At 53.0% G+C, this 15,400-nt stretch overlaps 1 protein-coding gene across 1 annotated transcript in view; it reads left to right on the top strand.

Moving 5' to 3' along the window:
- The window catches only part of LOC140404734 (chloride channel protein ClC-Kb-like), a 143,730-nt gene that overhangs the window by 100,860 nt on the left and 27,470 nt on the right, over positions 1-15,400 (top strand). Inside the window, exons 14-17 of the mRNA XM_072493424.1 lie at positions 1,361-1,574; positions 7,061-7,194; positions 11,438-11,574; positions 12,739-12,772. Coding sequence (XP_072349525.1) covers positions 1,361-1,574; positions 7,061-7,194; positions 11,438-11,574; positions 12,739-12,772 — 519 coding nt within the window. The remainder of the gene's footprint in view (positions 1-1,360; positions 1,575-7,060; positions 7,195-11,437; positions 11,575-12,738; positions 12,773-15,400) is intronic.

The raw sequence follows: 15,400 nt of genomic DNA, 5'->3' as shown, positions 1-15,400 counted from the left end.
TCTGCCTTTCTATCCTCCTCTCTCTCCACCTCTCTCTCAGCCTCTCTATCCCTCTCTCTCCGCCTCTCTCTATCCCTCTCTCTCTGCCTCTCTATCCTTCTCTCTCTCCGTCTCTCTCTCTGCCTCTCTCTCAGCCTCTCGATCCCTCTCTCTCCGCCTCTCTCTCCGCCTCTCTATCCCTCTCTCTCCACCTCGCTCTCTGCCTCTCTATCGCTCCCTCTCTCTGCCTCTCTATCCTTCTCTCTCCGCCTCTCTCTCCGCCTCTCTCTCCGCCTCTCTATCCCTCTCTCTCTGCCTCTCTATCGCTCTCTCTCTGCCTCTCTATCCTTCTCTCTCTCCGCCTCTCTCTCTGCCTTTCGATCCCTCTCTCTCCGCCTCACTCTCTGCCTCTCTATCGCCCTCTCTCTGCCTCTATATCCTTCTCTCTCTCTGCCTCTCTATCCCTCTCTCTCCACCTCTTTATCCCTCCCTCTCCACCTCTCTATCCTTCTCTCTCCGCCTCTCTCTCTGCCTCTCTATCCCTCTCTCTCCACCTCTTTATCCCTCCCTCTCCACCTCTCTATCCCTCTCTCTCAGCCTCTCTATCCTTCTCTCTCCGCCTCTCTCTCTGCCTCTCTATCCCTTTCTCTCCGCCTCTCTATCCCGCTCTCTACCTCTCTATCTCTCAGCCTCTCTATCCTTCTCTCTCTCCACCTCTCTATCCCTCTCTCTCAGCCTCTTTATCCTTCTCTCTCTCCGCCTATCTCTCTGCCTCTCTATCCCTCTCTCTCTGCCTCTCTATCCTTCTCTCTCTCTGCCTCTCTCTCAGCCTCTCTATCCTTCTCTCTCTCCGCCTCTCTCTCCCTCTCTCGTCCCATGACTCCTGGCTTTTTGGATTTCCAATAATTAAAGTTACTGCCCATTGTGCTGGAGATAGGTAACAAATTATAGACAAATAGTTCCATTCGGCACCCCTTTCTCATGAAGTTTAACTTTCTGGTCCCTTTTGAAATTTGGCATTCTTGCATCAGCCCTGATGAGTGCAAGATGAAAAGCTTCGACAGCATGTTTCTTTTTTTTTCAGCACGACTCAAGTGGGATAATTGTTCTCCATGTTGAATAGAGTACTTGGGCGGGTTCTCCGTTCCGGCTGCCGGGCAGTGGGATTTCCCATTGTGGGCATTCCCACGCCGTTGGGATATCCGTGGGCGTGGGTGCGCTGCCGGCAATGCGGAGGAACCCGCCGAGGGAGAATCCAGCTGCTTGTGAACAGAGGGACTTGCAGGCCACCACCGGTCCGGTTTCCAGTGTTGAATGAGCCTCTGACTTACTGTGATTGTGCCCTTTCTCTCTCCCCCCCCCTCTCTCTCTCTCTCCGTAGGGGCTGCGGCCTATTCCGGGGCGGTCACCCACACCATCTCCACCGCGGTGCTGGTATTTGAGCTGACGGGGCAGATGTCCCACATCCTGCCGGTCCTCATCGCCGTGTTGGTCGCCAACGTGATCAGCCAGCGGTCCCAGCCCTCCTTCTTCGATGGGATCGTCATTGTGAAGAAGCTGCCCTACCTGCCCAAGCTAACGGTGGGGAAAAGTGGGTAAGGGATAGAAATGCTTCCGGGCGCCCGTGGTGCGTGAGCTGGGGTTCCGTGGGTAGCGCTCGCCCTCTTCTGAGTTCAGACGCCTGGAGACATCCAAATCCATTCACATCGGCCACCATTGCTCTGACATTTTGTGGATGAAACATTAAATCTTTCTCAATGTCTGGGCAGATGTCCCAGCTGTCTCAAACAAGGAAACAAATATTTATGCTTCAACTAGCATTGCCACAACAGATGGTCTGGTCATTATCACACTGTGAGATCGTGCTGTTCAGTCTTTTTAACAGTGACTGCACACGAGACTCTGCCTGTAACGCATACCGGGACATCCTGACATTGTGAATGACACTTGTGGTCACTTCAGACCGCAAAGAAGGATCGTCTTTTAAAAAAATAAATTTAGGAGTACCCAATTATTCTTTTCTGATTAAGGGGCAATTTAGCGTGGCCAATCCACCCACCCTGCACATCTTTGGGCTGTATGGGCGAAACCCACGCAGACACGGGGAGAATGTGCAAACTCCACACGGACAGTGACCCAGAGCCGGGATCGAACCCGGGACCTCGGCGCCGTGAGGCAGCAATGCTCGTGTCTCTATGAAGTGTGTGCCTGTGTCTATGTGTTTTTAAAAAATGTATTTTATTACAAACATGTATCAAAACAGGTTACAGCAAATAAACACCCTGGGAAACATACTTCCCAACAATCAACTATACAGTCTGTACAGAGTTTTCCCCTTTTACACCCCCCCCCCCTCTCCCCATCACCCACCCGCACCCACCCCCCCCCCTGCGACGAACAGCTCCTCAAACACGGTCACAAACATCCCCCACCTTTTCTCAAACTCCCCTGCTGAGCCCCTGATGCACGGTCAATTGCACAGACTAAAGTTGGGTATAACTGTGGCTTTATTACAGTCCGATGCGTGGCCTCCTGCGGCAGCTGGCGAAATGGCAGGGCACTGGAGGGCATGCATATTTACACAGTTCTCCGTGGGCGGAGCCAGCCGGCAGGAGATACCGACGAACCTGTAGTGCAGGTCCTACCTTACATCTCCTAATACAGTGGTTCACCACAGCCACTTAACTCATACTTTATCTTCTCTAACCGCAGGAAGTTGTACAGGTCGCCCAACCAAGCTGCTACCCCCGGTGGCGATGCCGATCGCTACTCCAGTAAAATTCGCCGCCGTGCAATCAGAGAGGCGAAGGCCACAACATCGGCCTTCCTCCTCTCCATGAGCTCCGGCTTCTCTGAAACCCCAAATATCGCCACCAAAGGATCCGGGTCTACTCCCTCCTCCACTATCCTGGCTAGGACCGCGAACACTCCCGCCCAGAATCTTCCCAATTTTTCACAACCCCAAATCATGTGCGCATGATTCGCTGGCCCCCGCCCACACCTCTCACACTCATCTGCTACCCCTTGAAAGAACCCACTCATTCTCGCCCGAGTCATATGCACCCTGTGCACCACCTTAAACTGTATCAGGCTCATCCTTGCACAAGAGGAGGTCCCGTTTACCCTTCGCAGTGCCTCACTCCATACTCCCCACTTGATCTCCATTCCCAACTCCGCTTCCCATTTCTCCTTGATCTTCACCACACGCTCACCTCCCGCATGTGTCTATGTGTGTGTGTAGGTGTGTCTGCATGGGTACGTGAGTACGTGTGTGTGTGTGTGGGTATCTGTGTCTGTGTGTGTGCGGTTACCTGTGTCTGTGTGTGTGTGGGTATCTGTGTCTCTGTGAGTGTGTGTGTGGGTACCTGCGTGTGTGTGTGGACACCTGTGTCTGTGTGTGTGAGGGGGTACCTGTGTGTGTGTGGGGGGGGGGGAACCTGTGTGTGCGTGTGGGGGAGGCCCCTGCGTGTGGGGGGGGGTACTGTGTGTGTGTGTGTGTACCTGTGTGTGTGTGGGGGGGGGGTACCTGTGTGTGTGTGTGGGGGGAGGGTACTGGTGTGTGTGTGGGGGGGTATCTGTGTGTGTGTGTGTGGGGGGGGTACCTGTGTGTGTGTGTGGGGGGGTATCTGTGTGTGTGTGGGGGGGGGGGGTACCTGTGTGTGTGTGTGGGTACCTATGTGAGTGTGTGTACCTGTGTGTGTGTGTGTGTGGGTGGGTACCTGTGTGTGGGTGTGGGTGTCTGTGTGTACCTGTGTGTGTGTGTGGGGGGGGTACCTGTTTGTGTGTGTGGGGGGGGGGTACCTGTGTGTGTGTGTGTGTGTGTGTACTTGTGTGTGTGTGTGGGTACCTGTGTGAGTGTGTGTACCTGTGTGTGTGTGTGGGGGGAGGGTACCGGTGTGAGTGTGTGTACCTGTGTGTGTGTGTGGGGGGGGGTGTACCTGTGTGTTTGTGTGTGTGGGTACTTGTGTATGTGTGGGGGTATCTGTGTGTGTGTGTGTAGGTACCAGTGTGTGTGTGGGGGGGTACCTGTGTGTGTGTGGGGGGGGGGGGGGTATCTGTGTGTGTGTGTGGGGGGGGGGGGGTACCTGTGTGTGTGTGTACCTGTGTGTGTGTGTGTGTGGGGGGGGGTACCTGTGCATGTGTGTGTGTGTGTACCTGTGTGTGTGTGTGTGTGTGGGTGGGTACCTGTGTGTGTGTGTGGGTGTCTGTGTGTACCTGTGTGTGTGTGTGGGTGCCTGTGTGTACCTGTGTGTGTGTGTGGGGGGGGGTACCTGTGTGTGTGTGGGGGGGGTACGTTTGTGTGTGTGTGTGTGTGTATGTGTGTGTGTGTATGTACCTGTGTGAGTGTGTGTACCTGTGTGTGTGTGTGTGTGTGTGGGTGGGTACCTCTGTGTGTGTGTGTGTGTGTGTGTGTGTGTGGGTATCTGTGTGTACCTGTGTGTGTGTGTGGGCACCTGTGTCTGTGTGTGGGCACCTGTGTGTGTGTGTGTGTGTGGGGGTAACTGTGTGTGTGTGTGGGTAACTGTGTGAGTGTGTGGGTACCTGTGTGAGTGTGTGGGTACCTGTGTGTGTGTGGGCACCTGTGTGAGTGTGTGGGTACCTGTGTGTGTGTGTGTGGGTACCTGTGTGTGTGTGTGGGGGGGAGAGGGGTACCAGTGTGTGTGTGTGTGTGGGGGGGGTTACCTGTGTGTTTGTGTGTGTGTGTGTGGGGGGCGTACCTGTGTGTGTGTGGGGGGGAGAGGGGTACCAGTGTGTGTGTGTGTGTGGGGGGGGGGGGGGGGGGGGGTACCTGTGAACAAAGAAATGTACAGCACAGGAACAGGCCCTTCGGCCCTCCAAGCCCGTGCCGACCATGCTGCCCGACTAAACTACAATCTTCTACACTTCCTGGGTCCGTATCCCTCTATTCCCATCGTATTCATGTATTTGTCAAGATGCCCCTTAAATGTCACTATCGTCCCTGCTTCCACCACCTCCTCCGGTAGCGAGTTCCAGGCACCCACTACCCTCTGCGTAAAAAACTTGCCTCGTACATCTATTCTAACCCTTGCCCCTCTCACCTTAAACCTATGCTCCCTAGTAATTGACCCCTCTACCCTGGGGAAAAGCCTCTGACTATCCACTCTGTCTATGCCCCTCATAATTTTGTAGACCTCTATCAGGTCTCCCCTCAACCTCCTTCGTTCCAGTGCGAACAAACCGAGTTTATTCAACCGCTCCTCATAGCTAATGCCCTCCATACCAGGCAACATTCTGGTAAATCTCTTCTTCACCCTCTCTAAAGCCTCCACATCCTTCTGGTAGTGTGGCGACCAGAATTGAACACTATACTCCAAGTGTGGCCTAACTAAGGTTCCATACAGCTGCAACATGACTTGCCAATTCTTATACTCAATGCCCCGGCCAATGAAGGCAAGCATGCCGTATGCCTTCTTGACTACCTTCTCCACCTGTGTTGCCCCTTTCAATGACCTGTGGACCTGTACTCCTAGATCTCTTTGACTTTCAATACTCTTGAGGGTTCTACCATTCACTGTTTATTCCCTACCTGCATTAGACCTTCCAAAATGCATTACCTCACATTTGTCCGGATTAAACTCCATCTGCCATCTCTCCGCCCAAGTCTCCAAACAATCTAAATCCTGCTGTATCCTCCGACAGTCCTCATCGCTATCCGCAATTCCACCAACCTTTGTGTCGTCTGCAAACTTACTAATCAGACCAGTTACATTTTCCTCCAAATCATTTATATATACTACAAAGAGCAAAGGTCCCAGCACTGATCCCTGTGTGTGTGTGGGGGGGTACCTGTGTGTGTGTGTGTGGGGGTACCTGTGTGTGTGTGTGTGGGGGGGGTACCTGTGTGTGGGGGGGGTACCTGTGTGTTTGTGTGTGTGTGTGTGTGTGGGTACCTGTGTGTGTGTGTGGGGGGGGGGGGGTACCTGTGTGTGTGTGTGTGGGGGGGGTACCTGTGTGTGTGTGTGTGTGTGGGGGGGGGGGTACCTGTGTGTGTGTGTGTGGGTACCTGTGAGTGTGTGCGGGTACCTGTGTGTGTGTGTGTGTGTGTGTGTGGGGGTACCTGTGTGTGTGTGTGGGTGTGTGGGTACCTGTGTGTGTGTGTACACATACAATGTTTCTACAGTTGCCTGTAGATGGCCGATGAGGACATTCTCAGACTTGGCTGTGATGCACCTTCCAGTCAAATAGCTGGACCCCGATTGATCTGTCGGAGCTCGGTAAATGACCGCTTGCCCGATGTGCCAGAGGGTAGGAGCGTAACACCACGAGAGCCAGAGCTCCGGGAGCGGAGTTGACAAAATAAAGAAATCACAAGTCTGGGGCGAGATTCTCCAACCCCCAGCCGGGTCGGAGAATCGCCGGGGGCTGGCGTGAATCCCGCCCCCGCCGGTTGCCGAATTCTCCGGCACCAAATATTTGGCGGGGGCGGGAATCGCGCCACGCCGGTTGGCGGGCCCCGGGATTCTCCGGCCCGGATGGGCCGAAGTCCCGCCGCTAAAATGCCTGTCCCGCCGGCGTAGATTAAACCACCTACCTTACCGGCGGGACAAGGCGGCTCGGGCGGGCTCCAGGGTCCTGGGGGGGGCGCGGGGCGATCTGGCCCCGGGGGGTGCCCCCACGGTGTCCTGGCCCGCGATCGGGGCCCACCGATCCGCGGGCGGGCCTGTGCCGTGGGGGCGCTCTTTCCCTTCCGTCTCCACCATGGCAGAGGCGGAAGAGACTCCCTCCACTGCGCATGCGCGGGAATGCCGTCAGCGGCCGCTAACGCTCCCGCGCATGCGCCGCCCGGAGATGTCATTTCCGCGCCAGCTGGCGGGGCACCAAAGGCCTTTTCCGCCAGCTGGCGGGGCGGAAATTCGTCCGGCGCCGGCCTAGCCCCTCAAGGTTGGGGCTCGGCCCCCAAAGATGCATTCCGCACCTTTGGGGCGGCGCGATGCCCGTCTGATTTGCGCCGTTTTGGGCGCCAGTCGGCGGACATCGTGCCGATACCGGAGAATTTCGCCCCAGGTTACTGTTTGGAGGCGACCGGATTCCCTGCTGATTGTCAGGTTTCTCATTCCAGTGCCCACGATATCTACGCAGAGGACTTTATGGTGAGAGACCTGAAGTATCTGGCAAAGGATTTGAAATATAAAGACATCCGAAACCTGCTGAAGAACACAGAGTTGAAACAATTTCCCCTGGTTGATTCAACAGGTAATCCGTGTGTCATTGTGCCTGTGAAAACAGGGCATTCTCACTCGAATAGCCACAGCCACATCAAACACATCCTGCCCCAGTGTCCATCGTGGCAAAGGCACAGTCTGAATATTGTGGATTCAATGACTGTCGGAACATTTCAAAGATTGGGGTTGGTAGATTTTGGTTAGGTGAGGTTACGAACCCAAGGTGAGCACACGCAGCTATGATACAGATCGGTCCTAACCTGATTATAGGGGAAAAGAGGTTGGAAGAGCTACCTCCTACCCGCTGCCCAAGTTATTTATTTACCTTGGAGAAAGAGTGTCGATTAACGGGCCCAAAGTCACAGAACGATATTTGGTCTCTTGGGGGAATTAAGGGATGTGGGGAATGGGGAGAGTGGGGAATGGGGTGGGGAGTGTGGCCTCACTAACACCTTATACAATTGCAGCATAACCTCCCTAGTCTTAAACTCCATCCCTCTATCAATGAAGAACAAAACTCCACTTGCCTTCTCAATCACCTGTTGCACCTGTAAACCAACTGTTTGCGACTCATGCACTAGGACACCCAGGTCCCTCTGCACAGCAGCATGTTTTAACATTGTTGAAGTGTAAGATCGGCCACGATGGTTCTGAATAGCGGAGGAGGCTCGACGGGCCGACTTGTCTGCTCCTGTTGCCCCCGCTTCTTGTGTGGGACAACCTGGGTGCAGGAAAGAACATTGGGAGTGTGAATAGTGCTTGCTATGAAATATATCAAAGAAGGTAGTTGAGCAAAGACCTTACCTGATAGGCATGGTCACTTGGAGGAAAGGGTAATGAACAGAGAACGATGGTCAGACCCAGGCCGATTTGAACATGGGATGTAGGAATTTTACTTGCCGGGGAGTGTTGGGTGACGTACTTCCATGTCCATTCGATACAGAGTGGACACACTACTCTAATCATGTCACGGTGGAGAGGCATAAATCCTTCCTTAACGATACAGCTCACTACAGCTCCTCAGGAGGATTTAGTCTTGCTGAAGCTAGTCAGGTTGTCAGGCTTAGGAAGGTTGAGGGGATATTTATGGTAATGTAAGGTTTTAATCGAGTGGATTCAGTGACAATGCCTCTTTATGTGGGGAAGAGCATAACTTGGGGTGTCGATATAAGATGGTCCAATCAGGAATTCAGAAGGAACTTCTTTACCCAGGGAGTGGGGAGAATGTGGGACTCGCTCCCACAGGGAGTGGGGAGAATGTGGGACTCGCTCCCACAGGGAGTGGGGAGAATGTGGGACTCGCTCCCACAGGGCGTGAGGAGAATGTGGGACTCGCTCCCACAGGGAGTGGGGAGAATGTGGGACTCGCTCCCACAGGGAGAGGGGAGAATGTGGGACTCGCTCCCACAGGGAGTGGGGAGAATGTGGGACTTGCTCCCACAGGGAGTGGGGAGAATGTGGGACTCGCTCCCACAGGGAGTGGGGAGAATGTGGGACTCGCTCCCACAGGGAGTGGGGAGAATGTGGGACCTGCTCCCACAGGGATGGGGAGAATGTGGGACTCGCTCCCACAGGGAGTGGGGAGAATGTGGGACTTGCTCCCACAGGGAGTGGGGAGAATGTGGGACTCGCTCCCGCAGGGAGAATGTGGGGCTCACTCTCACAGGTTGTGGGGAGAATGTGGGACTCGCTCCCACAGGGAGTGGGGAGAATGTGGGACTCGCTCCCACAGGGAGTGGGGAGAATGTGGGACTCGCTCCCACAGGGAGTGGGGAGAATGTGGGACTTGCTCCCACGGGGAGTGGGGGAGAATGTGGGACTCGCTCCCACAGGGAGTGGGGAGAATGTGGGACTCGCTCCCACAGGGAGTGGGGAGAATGTGGGACTCGCTCCCACAGGGAGAGGGGAGAATGTGGGACTCGCTCCCACAGGGAGAGGGGAGAATGTGGGACTCGCTCCCACAGGGAGTGGGGAGAATGTGGGACTTGCTCCCACGGGGAGTGGGGGAGAATGTGGAACTCGCTCCCACGGGGAGTGGGGAGAATGTGGGACTCGCTCCCACAGGGCGTGAGGAGAATGTGGGACTCGCTCCCACGGGGAGTGGGGAGAATGTGGGACTCGCTCCCACGGAGAGTGGAGGGAATGTGGGACTGGCTCCCACAGGGAGTGGGGAGAATGTGGGATTCGCTCCCACGGGGAGTGGGGAGAATGTGGGACTCGCTCCCACAGGGAGTGGGGAGAATGTGGGACTTGCTCCCACGGGGAGTGGGGGAGAATGTGGGACTTGCTCCCACAGGGAGTGGGGAAAATGTGGGACTTGCACCCACAGGGAGTGGGGAGAATGTGGGACTTGCTCCCACAGGGAGTGGGGAGAATGTGGGACTCGCTCCCACAGGGAGTGGGGAGAATGTGGGACTCGCTCCCACAGGGAGTGGGGAGAATGTGGGACTCGCTCCCACAGGGAGTGGGGAGAATGTGGGACTTGCACCCACAGGGAGTGGGGAGAATGTGGGACTTGCACCCACAGGGAGTGGGGAGAATGTGGGACTCGCTCCCACAGGGAGTGGGGAGAATGTGGGACTTGCTCCCACAGGGGAGTGGTTGAGATAAATGGTGTTGATACATTTAAGGGAAGCTGGATAAACAGAAATGCAGCAAGACCTGGACCAGATCCAGGCTCGGGCTGACAAGTGGCCAGTTACATTCGTGCCACACAAGTGCCAGGCAATGACCATCTCCCACAAGAGACGATCTAACCATCGCCCCATGACATTCAATGGCCTTACCATCGCTGAATCTCCCACTATCAACATCCTGGGGGTTACCATTGATCAGAAACTGAACTGGACCCAGACACATTAATACTGTGGCTACCAGAGCAGGTCAGAGGCTGGGAATCCTGCGGAGAGTAACTCACCTCCTGACCCCCTCCAAAGCCTGTCCACCATCTACAAAGCACAAGTCAGGAGTGTGATGGGATACTCCCCACTTGCCTGGATGAGCGCAGCTCCAACAACACTCAAGAAACTCAACATCATCCAGGACAAAGCAGCCCCGCTTGATTGGCTCCCCATCCACAAACAGTCACTCCCTCCCCCACCGCCGCACAGCACCAGCCGTGTGTACCGTCTACAAGATGCACTGCAGCAAATCACCGAGGTTCCTTAGGCAGCACCTTCCAAACCCACGACTTCTGCCATCTAGAAGGACAAGAGCAGCAGATACCTGGGAACCCCACCACCTGGAGGTTCCCCTCCGAGTCACTCACCATCCTGACTGAACATAGAACATTACAGCGCAGTACAGGCCCTTCGGCCCTCGATGTTGCGCCGACCTGTGAAACCACTCTAAAGCCCAACTACATTATTCCCTTATCGTCCATATGTCTATCCAATGACCATTTGAATGCCCTTAGTGTTGGCGAGTCCACTACTATTGCAGGCAGGGCATTCCACGCCCTTACTGCTCTCTGAGTAAAGAACCTACCTCTGACATCTGTCCTTTATCTATCTCCCCTCAATTTAAAGCGATGTCCCCTCGTGCTAGACATCACCATCCGAGGAAAAAGGCTCTCACTGTCCACCCTATCCAATCCTCTGGTCATCTTGTATGCCTCAATTAAGTCACCTCTTCACCTTCTTCTCTCTAACGGGAAATATATCGGCCGTTCCTTTACTGTCGCTGGGTCAAAATCCTGGAACTCCCTCCCTAACAGCAGTGTGGGTGTACCTACACCACAGGGCCTGCAGCGGTTGAAGAGGGTAGCTCACCACCACCTTCTCAAGGGGCAATTAGCAATGGACAATAAATGCTGGGCCCAGCCAGCGACCCCCACATCCCTTGCATGCGTAAAAAAAAAAGTGGAGTAGGGAATAGAGGGTTACGATGGCTGATTTGGGCGAGGAATGATGGGAGGAGCTTCGGGTGGAGGACAGGCACCCATATGGACTGGTTGGGCTGAATGGGCCATCTTGGCTATTTATGTGATGGGAGTGAGCCCGTAGGCGGCCCTACGTTGCAAGGGAACTGTTTAACTGCCTCACCCAATCAACCACAATCAATTACCTATTTCCAGCGAGGACAAGGTGTTGAAGAGCGGAACAGTACCCCCAGCAGAGGGCCCATGTCTTTGAGATTGGAAAATTTGGCAAGGGTGAGAATGTAACCCAAGCTTATCCCTTAAAAAAGAATCAAACCACCAGGGTATAGACGGAACTACAATTAACAGAAGATTGTGGCGGGCGTCAAGTAAAAACTTCCTTTTCGCTTTCCAGAGTCCAAGGTCCTCCTGGGATCCATCAAGCGCAAAAATCTGGCCAAGCTCCTCGCCGAGCAGCTTAGCCGAGCGAGACGGCTGAGGTACATTCTGGAGCAGTCGCGGCAACCGGCGGAGGCAGTGTCAGATCAGGAGGTGAGTAGTGGAGGCGGGACAGGACGGCACGGTGGGGCAGTGGTTAGCGCTGCTGCCTCACTGCGCCTAGGTCCCAGGTTCGATCCCGGCCCCGGGTCACTGTCCGTGTGGAGTTTGCACATTCTCCCCGTGTCTGCGTGGATTTCGCCCCGGCAACCCAAAGATGTGCAGGGTCGGTGAATTGGCCACGCTAAATTGCCCTTTAATTGGGAAAAGAAAAGAATTGGGTACTCTAAATTTATTTTTAAAAATAACATTAAGGTCACTGCCAAGTCCCACGCCCACCAAAATATGTGTGGAGTTATTGATGAACGCACAACAAAGTTAGAGCATTGCCGTTCTCTGGTGCAGAGTGAGGACATTCGCAACTCCAGCAACAGCTCCCATCATTGACGATGTACATATTTAAGAAAGAATTGTAACGTAAAGAGGGATATGTGGGTAATGTCATCCCAATTGAATGGAAGAAAGTCAAGGGAATGTGTAACTTTGATGGAAATGTACAGTCAAGACAATTCGCAATGTTCTGTAATGTTTATTAGAGATTTTATGAATAAAGTATATTTTTTGTAAAAAATCCCAGCTCCCATCATTCAGCCAATCCTCAGTAGAGCCGTGGAGGAGACGGGCAATGAAGCGACGATTAATATGCCCCACCACCGCACCCAGCTGGAAGGACAAGGACATCAGACACGTGGGGAACCCCACCACCTGGAGGTTCCCCTCCCAGTCACTCACCGCCCCGACTGGGAAATATATCGGCCGTTCCTTCACTGTCGCTGGGGCAACATCCTGGCACTCCCTCCCTAACAGCACAGTGGGTGTACCTACACCACAGGGACTGCAGCGGCTCAAGAAGGCGGCTCCCCCACCACCTTCTCAAGGGGGGAGTTAGGAATGGACAATCGATGCTGGGCCCAGCCAGTGACGGCCACATGCCCTTAAAGGAATAGGATAAAGCCAGAAGACAATGGTGCTCATTGTCTGTCCAATGTTGCTCTATTTACTTTTAAAATGGGTGTGTGTGTGTATTGGGGTAGGGGAACTTAAAGACTTAAAGAAGTAAAGAATATCAAGATGTGCCTGTGGGTTTCAGAAGAGAATGTGTGTCGTTCCCAAGCGTTGTATTAATTCAGGTTAATCCTAATGTTTTGTTTAATACAGATTCACCCGTGCTCCGACATAATTGGCTCTGACGGTGAGTAACATGGATCTGTGTTTGTGTGTGCATGCCTATCTGGGAATCCATTCTGTGTACGCGCAAGTGCAAGTTGCGTCCACAGACTTGTGCGCACAAGTAATTTTGTATCTGCATCTGTATGCTGGTTTAGCACAGGCCAGCAGCGCGGGTTCAATTCCCGTACCGGCCTCTCCGAACGGGCGCCGGAATGTGGCGACTAGGGGCTTTTCACGGTAACTTCATTTGAAGCCTACTTGTGACAATAAGCGATTTCCATTTCATTTTTGATTTGGGGTTCTGTGTGTGCTTTGGTGTCCGTGTGTATTCATGCATTCGTGTGCGTGATTCTTCACCTTAACCAAATAAACTGAATCAATAAACTGTGCGATAAACTTCAAATCCTTTAAAGGGACACGGAATCTCAAAGGAAAACTAGAGCATCAAATCAAAATGTGATTTGGGGGGGGGTCAATAAAACACGGCAGTCCCCTGCGGTGCCCACCTGACCCGGAAAGCCTCGATCGCACTGGCGGATACCACCTCCTTTTACAGGGACACCGGCATCGATCATAGCCACAGAAGGTACATGCGTATCTTGATAGGGTACAGCCGCGTATGTGTTACTGGATGAGTAATCCAAAGGCCTGGACTAATAGTTGAGGGCCTCGAGTTCAAATCCCACCAAGTCAATGGAAGAGTTTAAATTCCGTCTGTTAAATACGTCTGCAACTTTAAAAAGTTACTACCAGTAACGGAGACCATGAGACGACGGAGTGGGTGGAAGAACGGATGTGGTTCACTAACGCCCCTGTAGGGGGGGAAATCTGATATTCGTACCCGGTTAGCCAATGTGGTTAGCCAATGAAATGACTAAACAAGCCATCCAATTATATTCAAGAAAGCAGCACGTTACCACCACAATTAGGTAGGAGCGATAAATGCTGTATCCTGTACATTAATGTGTCTCTGTACAAATTTATTTTTGTTTATTTGCCCATGGGATGAGGGCATCATTGACTAGACCACCATTTATTGCCCATCTCTAATTACGTTGGCATTTTTTGTTGCGTGTTCGCTCTCTTGCTTGTGTACCAGTTCTCCGAAAAGCCACCTCCTCAGTTCCGTTCACCTATTTTTCTGTCTCTCCCGACAGAATTTTTCTTTTTCAAATATTATTATTGTCCTTCGTGGAAGTCCACCGCGTCCCTCCGGCGAGCCAAAGTGCAGCTCCCGACCCTCGTAGGTCACCCATAGACGGGCCGGGTAAAGCAGTCCAAACTTAATTTTCTTCTCATAAAGGGCCGTCTTCACTTTTGTGGGCCAGGGTTTAGAGAACCCCAAAGTGTATCATGGAGTTCACCTGACCCACAACTTTTACTAGATTGTGGTATGGGGAGCACACGGCCCACTCTACAGGTGTGGGACAGCAGAAATGGAAAAGTATTTTTTAAAGCAAAACAATGTTTATTCTATGAACTCAAGTTAAAACACAGTGAACATCTTAGCAACCGTTAATTCAAATACAACCCCCAAAGAATACAACACTAAGTAATCCTTAAGCTGTCCTTTTCACATCCATAAGACTTAAAAAAGAACTTTTAACAGAAGCACATCAGGTTAAAGTCACTGCTGAGAGCAGTTATTAATTTTAAATCACCAAAGGATCGATTTACAGTTTTTAAATTACAGAGAGAGAGACTAATACCCCTTCTGGCTGTGACTGCAGCTATCGAGCTCTGAAAACGAAATTAAAACACACCCTGCAGCAAACAGCCTAAAACGAAAGTAAAAAGCTGAGACAGCCCAGCTCCACCCACTCTCTGACATCACTGCAGTAGTAAACACCCATTTCTTAAAGGTACTCTCACTGCAGATATTTATATGCACGCCCATTTATAAACACCCATTTCTTAAAGGTACTCTCACTACAGATATTTATATACACACCCATTTATAAACACCCATTTCTTAAAGGTACACTCACATGACACATTATTAAAACTCGCCCTCCTTGTTGCGAGTTCTGCTCCCAAGTCCTGGTACACCCGGATCATAGCATCTTCCCACATGCACTGTTTTGTCTGTCTGGCCCACCTCAGGATGCGTTCCTTGTCTAGGAACCGATGCAGTCGCACCACCATCGCCTTCGGGAGCTCATGTCCCTGGGGCTTACGCATAAGAGCCCTGTGGGTCCTGTCCACATCCAACTGCTTGGGGAACGCACCCTCCCCCATCAGCTTCTCCAACATCTTCCCCACGAACGCACCGCCATCCCATCCTTCCTTCCCCTCTGGCAGACTAACGATCCGAATATTCTGCCTCTGAGAACAGTTCTCCAGGTCCTCCACTTTCTCTAGCAGTCATTTCCGTTGGTCCTGCAGCATCCCGATCTCCGCTGCCATCGCGGTGGACTGCTCCTCTCGTTCCGCCGCCAGCTCCTCCAGCCTCTGGATGGTCTGTCCCTGGGTCGTCAGCCTCTCCTCCACACGGTCGACCACCGCCCTGATCGTGTCCACCGCCCGGGCCGGGGCCTCCGCACACCCCTTGCGATGTTGAGTGAACTTCTCAGTCGGGAAGTTCAACAACTGGTCCATCGACCACTGAGCTGGCAAGGTCAAGCCCTGCGTCCTGCCTCGAACTCTGGTC

The sequence above is a fragment of the Scyliorhinus torazame genome, chromosome 31, assembly GCF_047496885.1.
Source record: "Scyliorhinus torazame isolate Kashiwa2021f chromosome 31, sScyTor2.1, whole genome shotgun sequence".
Classification (NCBI taxonomy): domain Eukaryota; kingdom Metazoa; phylum Chordata; class Chondrichthyes; order Carcharhiniformes; family Scyliorhinidae; genus Scyliorhinus; species Scyliorhinus torazame.
This window is presented reverse-complemented; position numbering and strand designations above follow the sequence as displayed.